The sequence below is a fragment of the Pezoporus flaviventris genome, unplaced genomic scaffold (assembly GCF_033815535.1).
Source record: "Pezoporus flaviventris isolate CSIRO_AGI_PZ_B2104156 unplaced genomic scaffold, CSIRO_AGI_Pfla_v1 ptg000007l, whole genome shotgun sequence".
In the NCBI taxonomy this organism is placed as follows: Eukaryota; Metazoa; Chordata; class Aves; order Psittaciformes; family Psittacidae; genus Pezoporus; species Pezoporus flaviventris.
Genome location: NW_026892555.1, coordinates 34,889,024 through 34,908,591, shown reverse-complemented (window position 1 = coordinate 34,908,591; position 19,568 = coordinate 34,889,024). Strand labels below are relative to the sequence as shown.

Here is a 19,568-nt window from a genome sequence, read left to right as displayed (position 1 = left end):
AAATTGCTTACGCAAAGTTAATTATGTACAAGGAAGGGGGATATGCATTTTCACACAACTTCAAGGAAGTCCACCTTCCACTACATCTTTTAAGCATTAAAACCAGTATCAGGATGTCATATTTTTAACTCCTGCCTAGGAAAACTGTTTCACTAAAAGCTGGAGGATCGTTGCTGGTGATGTCCTCATTTCTTGATGCGAAGGCACCTGAACATCTGAATTGAAAAGCACAAATATCAGATTCAGTTTGTCCAAGATCGTAATGTTTATATTCTCTGAACTTTACAGCACTGTTTCAGGGACAGGGGTGGGGTTGTTTGTTGTGAGGTTTTTTTCTCTCCTTCAGTGGACTTGTTTCTTGGGTCCGGCGTGTTTATGGGATATTGCATTGAAGCCACACCTTTCTGCCCAGTAATAAAACCAGCAACACCCTAAAAAATGTGTTAGAGTTATTAGGGAGACCCTGTGCAGTTGATGAGGATTTTCCTGCAATCGCTGTCAGGTGGAATACAGGACAGGATGGATCATTGGCTTAGACCTAATTGGGAATTAAGAGGACTAGCTTCAAGATGCATTTACGCAGCTAACTGTATTTGACAGAGAACTTGTTCTTGTGGATAGAAAGCAGATGCAGAAGGGGTAGAGATCTGATAATGTGCTCTTCTTGCTGAGGGATACTGACTAGGAGCTGGGAGCTCATTACTTGTGAGCATTGTGAGGCCTCTTAAATCACTGAGCATCTATTTAAATTGGGCTGGTAGCCCCCTCAAAGGTAGGTCTTCATGGGAAAATTAATGAATATAATTGTGAGAACACTTCCAAAGAAAATCTGTTTGAATCCAAATTTATAATAGAGGATGCATTAAAGATGTAACGTAGTTATTTTTAAACAGTCCAAAGTAGTGCCTTAATGAAAATGAGAACATTTGCATAACACTTGAAGAACTCAAGGATGACAATACCCTGCCACCTCTGTGGGGAAATGAGTTATCAGCTCTTTAAGTGAGAAGCTGGGGTCTGTGTTTGTTCCCTAGAAGAAAATCGGTGGCTGGATTTTTCTGGTTTCTGAATCTGAACCCCCTGGATTGTAAGATCTTGCAGTCCACAGTGGGGAAAGTAAGCCTTGCATTACATTGGTTGTGCTCTTTTAAAATGTTAACTGTATGTTATGGCTTTTTAAGCCTTTGCTTTCTGTAAAAAAGGTAGCAGTGTTTTACTGGACACCATTAGTTAAAAAAAAAGTGTCTTAAATGTTCTGTCAGTGGCAGTTAACTTTACCGTTTTGCTGCAAAATCTGTGTGACTTCTGGGGCTTGTTCATATTTCTGTGTGTCCAAAATTTTTTGTGTGACTTCATATGCTTCTTCAGGAAGACTAATGCAGAATTACTGTCACAGAAGGAACTGCATATAGGTGGAGCTTGACATCCATTCATGATCTGAAAGAAAATCTATAAACTAAATTTATCCAGTCATAAAAATCCAAACAAAATCGACTTTTGCTGGTAGTATATGTAAAATGTATATTGAGCATCCTTTTTAAACTATTTTCTTGATCCTTTTATTTTCCTGTGGGGTTATTTTAGGAATAGTTCCAGTGTATTTTAAAATACATTGAGTTAATATATGTGAGCTATTACAGCATGAAAGTCCTACCAGTCTATATAGCATGTATTAGCATGCTGCTGTCTGGGCTAGGAAATGAAACATTTTCTTTTAATCGCTACTCTTTTTTTGCAGTGCTTTTAAAATTGCAAATGTGAACGATGTAACATTGATCAGTTATGCTCATGGCTGCCTGCATTGTGGAGATTGAATACTCTGCAACTGCACAGCAGCCTTTTACTGTGAATGTATTTTTTTACTTTTATTTTTTTTCTCTGCTGTGAATTCAGTCCAGGATGAAGTTACTATAGTAACTATTTGAGCTGTATTACAACATGCTCCATTAAGTCAGCCACTTGTCCAGAATAATTAATGCTGAAAGGTAATTAAGATCTGGTTCTGTTGTTCTGTCTAGTGAAAAGTGTTAACCATAACTCTTTACTCTTGATTTTATGATATCCAAGGATTCTGAAACTTGAATTGCTGCATCATGAGCCAGTATTACTAGAGTATTCAAACCACAGTGAATTTTGTCTTCTGTGACTCAGAATACAGGAGAGGCCCTGAAATAGATCAGAATTTGCAGTTCTTGTAAGATGGGAAGAGTTAAACTGAAATGATAGTGGGAAAATTGTGCGTACAGCCTTGTTCTTGAAACCTGAAAGGCTGAAGGTAACAAACAGCTTTCAAGTAGGGTTTAGGAATATAGTATGTGGGCGATGGACACTGGGAACCTCAGATAGTATAGGACATTAGTTGGGTTCAGTAATGAGTAGTGCTAATATGATGTACAGGAGCTGGGGATATGTCAGAAATGGTTCGTCTCTTGCTGCTGATCCCCACTTTCCGTAAGTGTTGAGGGTGAAATGGATTGAAAATAGCAAAGCAAGTATATCTGTTTCTTACATGTAAAATAGAGTAGTTTTATGTACTAGGGATAAGATAAAAGAGCCGCTCGATAGTAAGCTAGTGCTTTGCTTTTACTGAATGGCTCATGCAGAGTTTCCTGAGTGGCTGCCCCGAGACATTCTCAAAGAACTTAATCTCTGAAATTTAGGTAAGATTTCCTCCTTGATAAGCAGGCTACCTTTTAGTGAACTGATGGAACTCAATAGATTTGGTAATCTCTTCAGGTGGTATATAGCTTGTATGTGATATCCATTTGTTTAGGCATTAATTTTGCCTCACTTCTAGTACATTATGTTTTACTCACTCACTGGTTAAGAAAGACATTACATCCTTTTGAATTACTGTTGAGTAAGCTTTGCTTACTGGAAGTGGGTTCTCAGAATTCTTTTGCTTTCCCTACATTCTCCCAGTTCTCCTCCCCTGGCCCTCACCAAGGCAGCAGCTAGAAACCAATGCTGAAGTTTGAAAGGCATCCCCTTAAGTACTGTGGGAAGCCTGTAGGCTCTTTTGCTGGTTCCTGAAGGATAGCATTTGTGTCCTGCAGCTGACAGGAAGGATTTCCTAACGTTGTCTTGTCAGTGACCAGCCAGAATGCATTCTGAATACAAGGTCAGCATCTTCCACGTAAAAGTGAATGGGGACAGGAATGTAACGACCATGTATCTCTCTTTGGGATGCAGACTACGCATTTCATATTATATGATGTTGGACTATTTCATTGACTTTGGAAAACTACAAATGGTTTTAAACCCCTCAGTTTCTTGAAAGACAGCTGGTTTCGTGGTGGTTGCTGGCCAGTTAGAACTCATGCTTTCTTCTAACAGTTACCTTTTAATGCTGTTCTGCAGAGCATTTCCTTGTGAAGTCTTCACATACCTATACTTTAATGTGTCTGGGTTTTGCAAGGGAAAAATTTTATGTGCTGTATGCAACACATTCAGCAGTTCAATTATGTTGTTATAAAAGCATTTATTATACACAGTCCTTAATTGCCAGAACTTAATTGCAAAACTTTGTGATGAGTAACTCCTCTGTATGCTGCTGTTTAACCCAGTGCTTCCTATGGTTATGGCTGAAAATCATGCAGATTATCACTGTGTTAATGAAGTTAACTGTGTTTCTAGCCCAGATGTCAGAGCATTTCTTCAAATGGATAACCCAAAACACCAGTCAGATCCATCTGAAGATGAAGATGAAAGGAGCAGTCGGAAGGTAACAACAGAACAGTCTTCTAAATTTTAGCTATTTGAGAGCAATCTTAGGTATATTATATACTGAAAATTACTAGTTGGTTTCACAGTAAGTCTCCTCCGTGCTCTTTGAAACAAATCTGTTCCACTTTGGGGTGTAAGATATTCTTCTGTCATATGTGAACCACAGAGAAGGGGTACAAGAGATTGTGAGTTTTGTCTTGCTTCTTCACTACTTGTTATATGGGTCGAAGAAACACAGCTTTAGTCATAGCTTAGCCATCACAGCTTTTGCAATCTCTTCAAAGATTCTTGCTAAGAGTATCTGGCAAGGAGCAGGGGAGATTAAATGTTTTAACTGTCTTTTTGTTTGCTTGGGTGTGTTGGTTTTTTTTTTAAGAGGGGGAGAAATATGATTCAGGGGAAAAAAAACAGTCTTCCTAGAAGTCACTTAGGAGCAAGGATGGGTTTGATTTCATTTCACATACAACACTGTGGGATGTCTGACGCCACTCTTGTCACAAAAGCCACTATGTGGCTAGGTGGATTCTTTGGAAGTTATTTTACAGCCTCTAGAAACAGTGCTGTTTGAGAGAAGGAGTATTTTTAGGAATATTTTAAGCCATATTTAAGCTTGTTTTCTCCATGGCTTACTTCTTGACATACAGATACAATCTTAGTACTTTTCTTATTCAGCCTTCTTTAAAGGTGTAAAAGTTGTCATTTTGGTCTGTGATCAGGTGTTCCCTGAAAGTTCCACTTCCAAAGATGCCAGTCTTTGCTGCTTTTTTTGTTTTTTCTGTAAGTGCTTGACGGTACTGTGAGCATACAGGAAAGATCTAATTTGAAATACCAGTTTCCTTGTCCTTTGAAAGGTATTTTAGGTAACATGGAATGATCAAAACCTGCAGTCAAAAAGTTAATGATGTGTTGTGCCACACCAGATTCCAAAATACAAAGAGGGCTAATGTAGAGTGGCCTAGACCATACTTTTGATAGAAAATTCACATTCCCATAGTTAATGTAAATGACGAAGCTGAAAAATAAGGAACAAAACCAAGCCTTCAGAACAAACAAACAAGTCTTTCGTATTGTAGCTTTTTAAAAACTGACCAGTATCATTCTGTGATTGGCTCTTATTGGTGAATAGGAGCACCCAGTGCTGTGGTCAGGGAATTCTCTGCTTCTGGAGGAGTACTGGTTTTGTGATGCCTATGAGCTGAGCCTGTCTCCAGGTAACTTGTATTTGAATGCAGTTTATCCTTTTCTGATAAAGTCCGAAACCACAATAAGAGTACAAATACTCCTTTTCAAATAAAAATAAAATTGAGAAAAATTATCTAAATGGCAGTGGCTTCCTCCTCTCCCTGTAACTTACACATTGTGTCTGGGTGTGTACTGGGTAGGATTCATGTCATCTCTGAAACTGAGCTAACCTTTAATGTCAGGATAGAGCAGGTGGGTAATGCTTTTCTTGGGGTGGGGAGAATGTTCACTTATTTTTAAAAAAAAAAACAAAACACTGTGTCTTTCCTTATTTACTCCTGCATAAACGATGTATGGGGGTTTGAAATCATTTTATTGCTAAGATCTTGGAAAATCTAGAATAAAAGGTAGGAAATACATTCCTAGAGCAAATACAGAAAGGGTTCATTTCTGGATGAGGAACAAATTGTTTGTTGAAATGATTGTAAATTTAATTCCCGATCTTATTCTCTGTGTCTGGATACAGTTATTGTATGACCTTCATCTTTGAATGTGATGTGCATAGAAATAGTTTGTGACAAGGTGATGATGGCCAGATACTTCAGTTTACAAGGATCCTAATGTGGATGTTAGATCTCCTTAACAAGTGTAAAGTATGGATTGAGCAAATTAGTGGAGTGTTTTGAAATTAATATTGGTTTCTAAGATAACTTGGCAAAAAAAATATTAGAAACAAATCTCTTTGTCTCTCCCACAGAATATCAACTCTACCTCACAGAATATCAACTTGGGACCATCTGGAAATCCTCAGTAGGTTTCATTTCCATTGAATTAAAATATAATTTGATTTAATGTAAAATTTTTATTTCAGTGACATGTATTGAGTTTAATTTTAAACCCGGCAAAGTTAGGCTGAGTGTAATTGTGAATTGTAATGAAAGTTCTTTGGGCATATGCCTTTATTTGTTAATTTGCGCTGCTCAGGAGGAAGCAAAACACTAACTCCTGTGCTAAATAAGCAACCATTTTTACAATTCTTTTTCACCTTCAGATTTTATTAGTCTGCTATCCTCCTACTTCAGAATGCTATAGCAAAGATGACCTCTCTGTCTTGGGAGTGGACCAACAACTGTTAAGAATGTGAACAGCTGCTGAAACAAGTTTAGTTTAATGTACGGCAAACCTAGTTACTGCAGTCATAACTTGCTTCGCTGGTGTCTTCTGCAGAGTTTCTGTTCTCAGTTCTGTGCTTTTCTCATCTAGGAGATGACTGCTATTTTGGTTTTGCTTTCGTCACAGATTTGTTCTGGACTAATAGCAGGAAATGCTTAATAGATTGCAGTAAGAAATTAACTTTAAGAGTACTTCCCTTCAGGGGAAATAAATGGAGAGGTGCATGGTGATGTAACGGTTGCTTTGGAATTTGAAAACATGGATAATTGTTTTGCTGACAAAAATATATATGAATTGTATTTAGGAAAGAGGGAATCCTGGGAAAAATGAAAGGAGTGGTGGTGTGGGAAGTGGAAAAACAGAGTGAATTATTCCTCAAGTACCTCTCTCCTCTTGCTGTAATTTAAAATGAGGAAGGAATGGATGGAGGGAAGGAAGGGATAAACAAAGAGAATAAATAGCAAACCTGGTCCCTTCTTCCTTCCCTTTGTAAGCTTGAGCCCTTAGGAAATGAGAAATAAGCTCTAGGAAAAGTCATGGGAAAATGCAGACTTAAAAGTTACAAGGAGCTAGACTGCGGAGAATAAAAGAACAGTCTTGCTGCTCCTTTGTAGCTTAACCTTAAACTTACAAAAGAAACTCAAAGGATGCAACTTGAGCACTTTCCCTAGAGGAAAATGGAATTGTAAACTGAAGAGAGTCATTCTCTCTGAGTGATGGTCTGCTGATGTGTGGGTGTTAGGTGGAATGAAGAATAAAGGAGGGTGCTAACAGAGTGTTGTTCTTGCATTACCACGTGCTACACTAGATTGCTGGACAGCTATAAAGCTTGTAATTTCCTCTCAGATCACCTGTCTTTGTTCCTAAATGTATTTCAGTGCTAAGCCAACAGACTTTGATTTCCTGAAAGTTATTGGGAAAGGCAGCTTTGGCAAGGTGAGTTTTCTTATTACTGTGTCTTATCCCGGTGCAAGGATGCCAGCTGGAGTCTTGTGCATAATGACTGTTGGCTAGAGACTTGGCTAGATGTTTTGGAAGTGGTATCAGTCTAGGGTTGCATGTAAACTGTATTATTTGATCCCTCTTGCTGCTTTTTTAAAGCTCTGACATTTCTTACCTGGTGTGGCAGTTGGCTGCCTCAGTCACTTGTCTGGAGTAGCAAATGGGAGTGTTTCCCTTTCTCATTAAGAGGAACAGGGATCCTCTCCCCCAGAGAGGAAGGGAGGTGCCCCTCTGCTTATGCAGCAGCTGGAGTATGAATCGTGCATTTCTCTTTGTTGGCATGGGCTGTTTTGTCAAACCCCTAATGCAGTGGACCCATGTGAGCAGCAGCCCATTGAAAAGTGAATTAATTACTGATACTCTACAAAGATGCAACAGAGAATCTCTTTTGAAGTCTTTTTTTGTTGGTGATTACATTGGTGGTTGACTGTATTAGAGGCAAAGAAAGTGTATTGTAGAAAGCTAGCATGAATACTTCCCAGTTATGCTGAACTTGTGGAATTATTACTAATAGAATATGAACTGCAGCAGTCACATTTCTTCATTTGTTCTGAATTTCTCAGGTTCTTCTTGCAAAACGAAAACTGGATGGGAAATACTATGCTGTCAAAGTGCTGCAGAAAAAAATTGTTCTTAATAGGAAAGAGGTGAAATGTTCTTTCCCCACCCACCTGCCTTTTTCCTTTAGTTACAAAAATATTCCTGTTTTCTTACTGATCTTTTACTTCCTTACAGCAAAAACATATTATGGCTGAACGTAATGTGCTTTTGAAAAATGTGAAACACCCATTTTTGGTTGGATTACATTACTCATTCCAAACAACGGAAAAGCTTTACTTTGTCCTGGATTTTGTTAATGGAGGAGAGGTATGTGGTAGTTGTGTTTGGGTTTAGTCTCTCTTCTAATTCTCTGTGGGAGGGATGGAATGATCCTTTACAATGGGTGTTCTCTCTCCAAATCCTATTATTTGCTATCAGTACAGACTTCTGCAGCTATATGGACCCTATTCCTCTTCTTGTCCGACTCTATTCCCAAATTTATTCATGATTGTCAAATGCAAATACTGTATTTTATATATACTTAAGTTTACCTTTATTATGAATTAATCTTATGTTGTTACATTTTTCACCATGTAAATCTGTCTTTTCCTTTTGTATCTGCATTAGCTGAGATGCCAGTATTTTGAAAGTAGAAGGAAGGAAACTGGCAACTGAATTTACTACATCGGTATTATTGGGACCTTTGAGATTATTCTGTAGCTTTGTATGGTCTAATTACTTACTACCAAGTAACCTTAACCTCAAAATTCTTTTCCTTGAAGCAGTGCCATTAAGTAACTTGAGGAAAACCTTGTGAAAGAAATGGAGGAAGTATATATGTGTTTAAATAAGATGTTCTGGAACAGCTTGTCTTCAGCTAGGGGTCTGTTGCTTTCCAAAGCAGCCGCCGCTTCTAGGAGTGATCAAGAAACTTATGTATAAACTGATAGAATAGCCAGTACACGTAAGAGAGTATAAAATGTTCATTCCATTCCTTCAAAAGGTTTTGAGGGTCTTGTAGACTATTAATACCTGGGCCTATCTAGGAAATTAGTTGTCACTGAAGAAAACATCATAGTGAAAAATGATTGTATGAACAGAACAGAGCTGTGTGTCTTGTCACTTGCTGTTTTCAGTTTTGCTAATTTACTGGTGTAAAATGTAAACACTTCAGAAGGTCTTACAGGTGCTTAAAGCAGAACAGGAAAGGATAAGACAGGATACTGTTGTAGGTGGTGAAACTCCAGTAACTGGAAGAGCACAGGGGAAGGGGTGGAATTTATGTAGTTTGTTTCGGCATATCTCAAGGCTTCCTATCGTGTTGGTGCAGCTGGATATACACAGACAAATGTTAAGTATGATGAATAAACCAGGATGAGATATGAAATGCATTATTTTGTATTGATGATGGCCTGCCATCAGTACTTACGGTGTTCCTAAAGCTGCTGTTCTGACCTCTTTAAGTGTCAGAGTTGGGACAAGATGGGCCTTCCTCTTGCCTCATGGACTGTCATCCTATTTAAACTGTATTAGCAAGCTCCTGGTGTGCTCTACTCTGAGTTCCTGTCTACAATTTAGTTTGGCATTCTTCCAGGCAAACTAAAATACAGTGCAGAACAGCTTTCAAATTTGAATGAAGTGTTCAGAAAGCTCAGAGGGCTTTTTGCTATTTTTTTCCCAGACTTTGTAGGCGGAAAACAGAAAACTTCTGTTTTCTCAAAATCTTGAGAAGTTGAATGGGTTGTATAGTTTAATCTGTATGATTATGATTAATCTTTGACTAGACTCCCATATCTGCTCAAACTGTTTGAAGCCAGACAGCTCTGTGTAGTTTGTGGGTTAGCTGTCAGCTTGGAATATACATCTCCCAAACTGAGGTACATCTAGGTGATTACAAAATACAATTCTACAAATACTTACATACAAAGATTTGAATGCAAGCATATGCAGAAATGGAAGATTACTGATCTGACACACCAGGTTCTGTCCTGTTAGGAGGCTATCTTGTATCATTGAATCTTGCAACTTTTATTCACAGCCTAGTGGTTTACTCTAGTTCCTTTTGGACTAGTCTTGGGTTTAGGGGAATGTCCTTACATGTTTGAATTATCTGTTCATTTCTGAGAAGAAAGGAAGGGAGTAAAGGTATGACAGAATCATGCAGCAAACCCAATTTTATTTCATTTTACTTAAAAAAGTGGACAGCTAAATAAAATTATGTTTTATTGTTAAAATTACATGTTATTAACCTGATTTTTTAATAATATTTTTATTTACTTTATGCATATTTACAGCTGTTCTTTCACTTGCAAAGAGAACGTTCCTTTCCTGAGCACAGAGCCAGATTTTATGCTGCTGAAATAGCCAGTGCACTGGGCTACTTACACTCCATAAATATAGTGTACAGGTAGGTTTCTGAACTGTATCCTTGTCCTGCAGAAGTTCAAAATGGCACAAATTAGTGAGTGAAAACCACTGTATGCAATTATTTTATGGGAAGCTGGAATACGACAGTTTCACCAAAACCTAAAGCTTTCAGCTGAAGAATGAAACTGCTTGCCTCTGAGGCTCTTGTGTTAGTGACTGCTGCTTTGAATTAATACATTTGTTTTGGTTTGTTTTGTTATAACAGGGATTTAAAACCAGAAAACATTCTCCTAGATTCATTAGTAAGTATACATTATTATTTTGTTTTTCTGTGTTCTCTCACAAAACTGGCAGTGTGTATCCACACGTTGAACAGGTTCTGGTTTTAAAATACCACTCTTTTCTTAAACAGGGTCATGTTGTATTGACAGACTTTGGACTTTGTAAAGAAGGGATTGCAAGTTCTGATACCACTGCAACTTTCTGTGGGACACCAGAAGTATGTTGACGACTTCCGTGGGTTTTTCGGCTAGTAATTAATGCCTGTTAACTATTATTAGTATTTGTGTAACTGGAAGATCCAATACTCTGTACTGGTGGAGGTTTGCATTCTTCTAACAAGCTCTTCCATGAGACCAAACCAAAGACAAGCTTCCTGCAGATGTGTTCTTTGTCCTTTTTACTCCTACTTACTACCCACATCCCCATAACTCATCTCTTCCTTCCTCCCTTTTTTCAACCCCCTTCAAACACTGTTTCCTCCTGTGTCTCCTAACCACTGGCTAGACACAGGACAGTTGGTCTGTGTAAAAGCTGCAACAGATTTTCCAGTATGAATCTACTTACCATATTCTGCCACCGACTTTGAGTAAGTTTATAGGGACTTAATATCTGTCTTGAGCAAATTTTGCACATGCATGGAACCTTTACTTGCTGACCAAGTTTATTGAACTCTGTCTTTTTACTGAGAAAGCTACACTGGAAAATTTAGAATCTGAAGGTCTTCAACACGCATGACGGACTCACTGAAGTGTTAGCGGCTTTGATAATTTGATAAGCATACTTGAAATTACAGCAAAGGCCTTTGAAGGCAGTGGAAGATAAGTGAGGAGTAGTATTTAGCTGAAACATTTGAACTAAAAAGAAATAAGCAGTTGGCAACATATGACAACTAGTCCTAGTTATGATCAGAATAGGAATACATAAAGCTTGAGTGGTAAATATGAACTGAAGCAATATTTGAATATTTTAGAAATCTCAAAGGACAGTGCATAGAACACAGGTAACTGGATCTGTTTCAGAAAATCTGAGGGGTTTTTCTCATGTTCAGAGGCTTAGTCTTCACACTTACCTTGGTCTTACATGAATTGCAACATAAGAGGGTGATAATGCTGTTGCTTCCTATGCACTCTTAAAAATAGCAAGACTAAACATAGCAGTTTTGTATTAGTCTTTATAATCCAAGATTTAGATTTGAATCTTTCATAATCCTGCTAAAAGCGTAATTATCTTCTCAGTGTTTCTAACCACTCAGTCGGATGACATGGTGAGTTCCAGCACCTAAAAATCTCAAAGGAAGTTGTGAAAGGTTAGCAAAAGCTGAAGTAGTTGATTTCAAAATACTTCAGCTGCTTTTCATACTTCTGCAGAGTCATCTATAGACAAATGAGTTTACAGGGCACTCACACGTACAGAAAGTTGGAGAAATACTGATCTAATTAAACTGAGTTTCAGTCTGTGCCTCATCTGACAATGCTATTATCTATTTGTAAATTAAATTTCAGAATGTGGATGCTAGAATGATAGAAGTGAGCATTCTCTTGTTTTGTGAGGTTAGAAATTGTGTGTGCTGTAGGTGAGGACTGAGATCATAGAATTACAGAATGGTTAGGGTTGGAAAGGACCTTAAGATCATCAAGTTCCACCCCCCCTTGCCATGGGCAGGAACACCTCACACTAAACCATGTCACCCAAGGCTCTGTCCAACCTGGCCTTGAATGCTGCCAGGAATGGAGCATTCACAACTTCCCTGGGCAACCCATTCCAGTGCCTCACCACCCTAACAGTAAAGAGATGCCTCTTTATATCCAATCTAAACTTCCCCTGTTTAAGTTTGAACCCATTACCCCTTGTCCTGTCACTACAGTCCCTAATGAATAGTCCCTCTCCAGCATCCTTGTAGGCCCCTTTCAGATACTGGAAGGCTGCTATGAGGTCTCCACGCAGCCTTCTCTTCTCCAGGCTGAACAGCCCCAACTTCCTCAGCCTGTCTTCATACAGGAGGCGCTCCAGCGCCTGATCATCCTCATGGCCCTGCTCTGGATTTGCTCCAACAGCTTTGTGCCCTCCTTACGTTGAGGACACCAGAACTGCACACAATACTCCAAGTGAGGTCTCATAAGAGCAGAGTAGAGGAGCAGGATCACCTCATTCGACCTGCTGGTCATGCTCCTTTTGATGCAGCCCAGGATACAGTTGGCTTTCTGGGCTGTGAGCGCACACTAAAGCAGGCTCATGTTCAGTTTCTTATCAGCCAACATCCCCAAGTCTTTCTCCGCAGGGCTGCTCCGAATCTCTTCTCTGCCCAACCTGTAGCTGTGCCTGGGATTGCTCCAGCCCAGGTGTAGGACCTTGCACTTGACATGGTTAAACTTCATAAGGTTGGCATTGGTCACCTCACAAGTGTGTCGAGGTACCTCTGGATGGCATTCCTTCCCTCCAGTGTTACGAACTGAACCACACAGCTTGGTGTCATCAGCAAACTTGCTGAGGGTGCACTCAATCCCACTGTCCATGTTACCAACAAAGATGTTGCACAGGATCAGTCCCAACACCAGCCCCTGAGGGACACCACTCGTTACTGGTCCCCAGTTGGACATTGAGCCATTGATCGCAACTCTTTGCATGCAGCCATCCAGCCAGTTCTTTATCCACCAAGTGGTTCATGGATCAGATTGATGTCTCTCCAGTTTAGAGACAAGAATGTTGTGTAGGACCTCACAATTCATGCCCTCATTGAGATGTATACTGAAACTTAATATAGGTCATACAGTTTTTCAGAAATTATAGATTTGAGGAAGAATTAGTATATTCTCCTTTCGTGTTTATGTATTGGATGGGGAGCATACAGGAAGCTGCGAGTAGCTAGTGTGTTGAGAGATGTTGCCCCTGCAACAGTGCAGTGAGCTGTCAGAAATGTAGAACAAGTTTCATAATAGAGGTGGTAGTTTGGCAAAACAATAGTGTGTGGGAAGTATTGTTTCAGTTGGGAAAACAGCTCTCCTGCTTGGTAAATACCCAAATGGTGACAAAGTATTTGCCAGGCTTCTTGAAGGACAAGATAAATACTTAGCAGTCATACAAAAGCAACTTTCCCTGAAGGTGTTTAATGTGATGTGATTAAAACCTAGGTTTTATTCATGCTACCCTAATGCTCTAAAAGACTTTTTTATTTATTTTTTATTTCAGTATCTTGCACCAGAAGTCATTAAAAAGCAGCCCTATGACAACACAGTAGACTGGTGGTGCCTTGGTGCAGTTCTTTATGAAATGCTTTATGGGCTGGTATGTACTTAGTGGGGGGGGGCAGGAGCTGCTTCCTTCTCCTCTCTCTTTATGTGAAGTAACCCTGGCATGTTGTTAAAGATGCTAACTTGAAAAATACTGATATAATACACTTAAATGGATGAACAGTTATTCTTAGCATGGCACATGTTTTACTCTTTTGGATTCTGCATTGCCTCTTGATGTCCAAAATTTTACTTCCCAGTGACCTGCTTGACATGAACTCAGATGAAGACAAGTAATCAGAGGGACTACTTGAGGGAATGTGAGAGTAAACTTGAATCAGCAGTGATAATACCCAATAAAACCCTCTAAAATTATAAGTAAAATTTTGCCAAATACAGGAATAAATAAAATACTTTTTTTTTTTTCCACTTGGGTCTCCCAGGTTTTCTCCCAGCTTTTCCACTTCTTGCTGCAGCATTAGAATTAAAAAATCTTACTGTGCTGCTTCTACTCACTCATATGTAATTATTCCAGTAACAATCTGTTCTGTTAGTTTTCTGTGTTTCCTCTCCCCCTGCTCCAGGACCTGTTTAAGGGAGATAAATTTGGGTTCCACTCCCAGGTTCTTTTCAGGGAAGTTCAGTGGGAGCTTTGAAACTGGATGGCATCTGTGGCTTTTTACACGAGTGTGAGAACATGTTAGGAGAAGAGAAGGTGGGTGGGGAAGCTATCAAGCGTAAAGGTCTGGCAATGGTGGTGACTGAATTAGAAGTTGGTGTGTAAGAAGAGGTAGATTTCTTCTTGACTGCTAGCAGTTTGTATTTCTTATAGAATAATTCACTGCATTTGGCTTCAAATTCATGTATAATTTTTATTTTTTAGCCTCCTTTTTACTGCCGTGATGTTGCTGAGATGTACGAGAATATTCTTCATAAACCCCTAGTTTTGCGCCCAGGAATCAGTCTTACAGCCTGGTCTATCCTGGAAGAGCTTTTGGAGAAAGATCGGCAAAACAGACTTGGAGCAAGGGAAGATTTTGTATGTAATGTCCTAATTTATCAAGCCTTGCTTTGTTTAAAGGGTCATCACCAAATTTACGTGCACAGCACAGGTTTAATAGTTGGGAGATAAGAGATTGCTCTGTTATGTCTGCCTCTGTTTTCGTACTCTATTTCTTCATTAAAGACACCAGTGTGGTCGAGCCCTAAAAGCCGTTGGCAGTAAGAGAGAAATGATTGTAATGGGATAGAAATATTTAGAGCTTGGTTGCTGCTGTACCAGCCAGCAAAGGAAACACAATTCCATGTGTAGTAGTCACTAAGGTGTACTAAGGTAGGTTTCACTGCAGTGAAACTGGGAAATAATCAAAAGAAAAGGCTGTTCTCTGGTAATGTCAGTTTAACTGTCTGCATGAAACACAATCTTCAGATAAAGAGAAGCACTAGTAGTGTGCAGACAGAAGCTTGGTTTTAGCCTTAAAATCATTTCAAACGTTTTCCCAGTGTAACACAAAGACTTTGTTTGCAAGAAGATGATGTGAAAAAGTACAGTGTCTTCAGAACTGTGCAATGAGGCAACATCTAGAAGCAGTTTATCCAGCAATTATGAGATCCTCACAGTCTTTGTTTTCAGTTTTAACATTAGGTAGCCTGCTGACCTTGTAACAGAGCATTTGGACTATAATATTGTGCTTTCTCACAGCGTGGACCAAGATGAAAGGATAGTAGCAGCTACTGTAGCTGTTTGCTGCTTCTTAACTAAGTATACTGCAGAGTTGCTGAAGCACCTGCTTCTCAACCAATGATCTGCTTAACAAAAACTAACAAAACTTTAAGGCAAGAGCAGAGGTACTAACAGAAATTGTACTTGCTCTGAGGTAGACTTCAGGGTGGTTGATTTTAAGACTTAAAAGCAGAAAATACTATCTTGAAATCAGTTTGCAGAGACAGGCTAGCAAATTTTAATGGCTGTTTTACCAACTACAGCTTTTATTGCAAAGTAAACTGTGAACAGACAAACTGAAGAAGGACTTCCTTATGTGCATGCAGTCTGAAGTAGTATTTACTATGATGCATGGGATGGATTTCTGAAATATCTAAAATCTTTATTCCTTACTGCAGCTTGAAATTCAAAAGCACCCATTCTTTGAATCTCTCAGCTGGACTGATCTTCTTCAGAAGAAGATCCCGCCGCCATTTAATCCTAATGTGGTAGGTACCTGCTTTTAGCTCATAGCTGCCAAAATTCTGCCTTTGCGATCTCATTTATTTGCGAAGAATGTTTGTTTCAAAATGGTGAAGAATGGGGAACCTCCCAGTGCCTTTTGAGCAGTCACACTTTTGAGCATTGATACCATCCTTTTTTACTTAAAGCTCAGTTTGATACATCACTGTTTCTTCAGCTCCTTCCTGTCAAAGGACTGTCATTTTCTGTGGGGTCTGAAGACCAAATAAGATAGAGTCTTCACTTTTAAATCTTTCTGAAAGACTGATTTCCTGCTTTTTTGTAGTTATGCAACCTTGGTTGCAGCTTTTCTTTATCTTCCTGTCAGTTTTAAACTCTTGTCAACCTGTGACTGCTTGTCCAAAAGCTTGGGGGGGGGGGGGTGGGGGGGGGGGAGGGTGGTCCAGTGGAAAGAAAGTCCTTAAAGTCACATCAGAGTATTGCCTTTAGTTGAGTCTACATCTGGTTTGTGAAGAAGCCTCAGATGTCTTGTCTCTTTTTTGTGTGAACCAGTATTACTATGTTTTTGCTCTGAGGTGTGTCACTGATCTATTGTAATAACAGTACCATTGCTGGAATTTTAACATTTAAAGTATTATTGATGGAGAGAAATACAATTTGGTGTGGTTTGGGGTTGATTTTTGGCTTCCTTTTCAGGGGGGTGGGATTAGCTTTTGCATCTTCCTAACAATCAGTTAAGACAGACATATTTTTTTGTATTTCCCTGGTTCATTAGATCATAAAGGTCTGTAAGCTTTGGCCTAAATTCCAGTCTAAAAGAAACAATCAGGCTTTTAATAGCTGCTTCCAGGGATGCTGTGGTGTGCTTCCTTAAACTTTCTGTGCATGAACAGGCAAGGACAACATAGATAGCCTCAGGAGTTAAATTTGAAAGCACAAGTTTAAATCATAGTATTAACATAACAGCTGATAGATCTCTGATTTTTAGGTTGGACCAGATGACATTGGGAATTTTGATGCAGTGTTTACAGAAGAAATGGTCCCATACTCCGTCTGCGTTTCTTCAGATTACAACATTGTTAATGCCAGTGTCCTTGAGGCAGATGATGCATTTGTTGGATTTTCTTACGCACCACCTTCTGAAGATATGTTTTCTTAGGAAGCTAGAAGCCATGGTGTTTTGGAAGTCTCGGGGTGAACTGAAGTGTTAGGGTTATGGACACATTCCAAAATAGCGTAACTAGTGCCTCGTTTTGTATGTAGGTTTGAAACCTATGAACAAACTTTCTCTGCTGTATAGGAGGAATTTAGGCATTTTGGATGGCTTTGTGGGGGGTTTGAACTGTTTGTTTCTGCTGCAGAAAATATTTTTAAAACCTCTAAAAAGCATTCTCTACATATATTTTAAGCAAAAAAACACTGACTGTTCTCCTCAGTCCCTTCCAAGTTTACATTCACACCTAATCTAAGATTTGGCTGGCACAAACAGCAGAAAATTTAGTAAATTTATAAATGCTTTTGTACCTATTTGTGCTTGAATTGTAACTATGCAAATTGTCTTTTGTATATCCTGGTTTAAGAAAGGTAAATGTTTTCCCTGTTATATCAGTTTGAAATATATGTTAGTTTACCTGTCAGCACTTAAATTAGGGGTTAATAGAAGTTAAGACCCAGGCTCTTAAAGGACTTCTAGAGAATGAAAAATTGGTCATGTAAAACTGGATTGTTGCTCTTGCACTTGCTGCAGTGCTGTTCACTCCACTGGATTATCTAAGGTATTGGGGATAAGTCAAAGCAAGGATGGAACAAATTAACTGGATTGATGTAGTAACATTACTGATCATGTGTTCTACTCTTCTTTCCTCCCTAAGATAAATAAGTCTATATTTCAACTACATTAAAAATATTTTTGGTTAAAACTCTGCTTTTCCAAAGATCTAATATGCAATAATCACTGTTACTTTAAAAGGCTATCTTGCTTTGACCTTTCAGGGGTGGGTGGTGGGGGGACCATGCCAAATACTAGGGATTTTTCTCACGGATTTACGGTTTGAAACACTAATATGTTCCAAATTGATTGTATTTTAGCAGTCATAGCTACTTGTCTTTGTGTTCCAGTTTGCACCATCTTTAAATCTTCACTTGATATTAGGAGGAAAAAATGTAAATTATGCTGATAATTTTAAAAATGTGAAAAGCTGTTGTACTTCTCATAACATACACATGTATGGACAAACGGCTAACTGAACAATTTCTGTTTAAGGAAATTTTTTTAAACAATGCAAATATTGACTGCAGTTACAGTGTATAAATGCCTATCACAGTAGTAGTTTTATTATATATACTACTTGTAAATAACAACTTATTTTTGTCTGTTACTCAATGTTCTGTGGTTTTTGTTCGTAAATATATTCTTTTAAATGCCTTGATTTGAGAGAAGTTTGCTAAGACACTGATGACTAAAAGATAAGTTTCGATATCTAAATCATCTCATTTTTCACAAAGAACTAGCTAAAAGAAATGCTATCCATATTGCATGAAGGTCAGTTTAAAATTGAGAATGTTGGGGAAAAGAGTGTATCAAATCTTAATTCTTTTGAAATTAATGTTAAAACAACAGTGAAACATTAGACAAGTGGAAACTGAAACAGGATTCTGTGCTTATCTGGAGAAGTATCTCCTATAGAACTGTGATCTGCATAGTGCTTAAGTGATGCCGAGTTGCTGCTTCTTGAGGTGTTGGAAGGAGTGATTGGGTAAAAGAAGTAAGAATGGACATTGGTATGAAAGGAAGGACCTCAATTGTTTGTGGAAGTGAAGTAGTGGGTTGGCTCTCATTTACTGTGGTGCTGCTCTGGAATTTTGAGAGGTTTGAAAATAGCTGTGCAGACGGTCAGAACAACCAGCAACTACATGAATCCTGTTAACTGCCATTATAATAATGAGGAAGCACCAGCGTTGCCCTTTTGGGGGGAAAAAAAAACAACAAACACAAAAAACCAAACCAAACACCGAAACCCATGTCTTTCTGATGGACTTGAAAGCAGAAGTTGACTGTAAGAATGTAAGTGTCCATTCTCATGCCAAATTTTCACTGTGTATACTGCTGAAATTACTGTGGGCTACTGTAACTGCCTTAATGGCAAAGAAGTAGAGCATTGTAGAGAGACAGGAAGAAGAGGGGATCCTTAAGAAGTTGTTGCTGGGGAAGGTAACACCCCTTTCAGTTCATCTTGTACCTAGCTGCCTGACTGAAGGGTTTTGGGTAGAGGGTTATGAAAAATTTAGGGTTTCTTGCCTTTCTTAAGATGGTGGTGGTGGTAGTTAAAGTTATTTCTAGGAGAGCAGCTCAGTAATTGCTTATAAAGCTTTTTTTGTCAGCAGGCTCTGCCTTTTTGGTGAAGTGTGAATTTGTTAAACATACCACTTGAAATAGTTCAGTTCACTTTGTTCTACTGTAAGTTCATGTTGTGAAATGCCTCGGTCAGCTCCCACCTTGTGAAGATAACAGACTGGGTACAGCGTCAGGCAATACAGCCTCACAGCAGTGCTTCCGCACATAGTGCGCTTGTTCCTCATCTCCCTGCATCTCATGATGATGGGTTTCAAAGTAAGATAGGTTCAGAGTGTCACAGCTCCTTCACCCAGTGCTGAGCTGGCAAGTGAGCTCGGAAGCACTAGCTGTGGTAAAGCCTGGACAGGAGATAGCCTACCCAGGAACCACCTGTGGTGCTCCCTTTCTGTTTTGGCAGATGGGTAATAAAGGGAGGTAAAATTCGACTTTGTGACTAATGGAGGGGGTTTTGCCTGTCCTTAGTGAAGGGAAGTCGTTCCTCCCTTCCAGAGAGGTACATCCCAGCCCTGTGAGGAGCAGACCTCTCCTG

The 19,568-nt window shown here is 39.0% G+C and overlaps 1 protein-coding gene across 3 annotated transcripts in view; it reads left to right on the top strand.

Annotated features, from left to right (window-relative positions):
* SGK3 (serum/glucocorticoid regulated kinase family member 3) overlaps positions 1–18,062 on the top strand; it is a 59,947-nt gene extending 41,885 nt beyond the window's left edge. For all 3 annotated transcript variants that reach the window (XM_061448353.1, XM_061448355.1, XM_061448354.1), the window contains exons 6-17: positions 3,637–3,724; positions 5,666–5,718; positions 6,960–7,017; positions 7,647–7,730; positions 7,819–7,950; positions 9,918–10,030; positions 10,256–10,292; positions 10,403–10,489; positions 13,459–13,554; positions 14,383–14,538; positions 15,621–15,710; positions 16,673–18,062. In XM_061448353.1, the coding sequence (XP_061304337.1) occupies positions 3,637–3,724; positions 5,666–5,718; positions 6,960–7,017; positions 7,647–7,730; positions 7,819–7,950; positions 9,918–10,030; positions 10,256–10,292; positions 10,403–10,489; positions 13,459–13,554; positions 14,383–14,538; positions 15,621–15,710; positions 16,673–16,843 (1,165 nt within the window). In that variant the 3' untranslated portion in view covers positions 16,844–18,062. The remainder of the gene's footprint in view (positions 1–3,636; positions 3,725–5,665; positions 5,719–6,959; positions 7,018–7,646; positions 7,731–7,818; positions 7,951–9,917; positions 10,031–10,255; positions 10,293–10,402; positions 10,490–13,458; positions 13,555–14,382; positions 14,539–15,620; positions 15,711–16,672) is intronic.
* Positions 18,063–19,568: the final 1,506 nt, after the last annotated feature.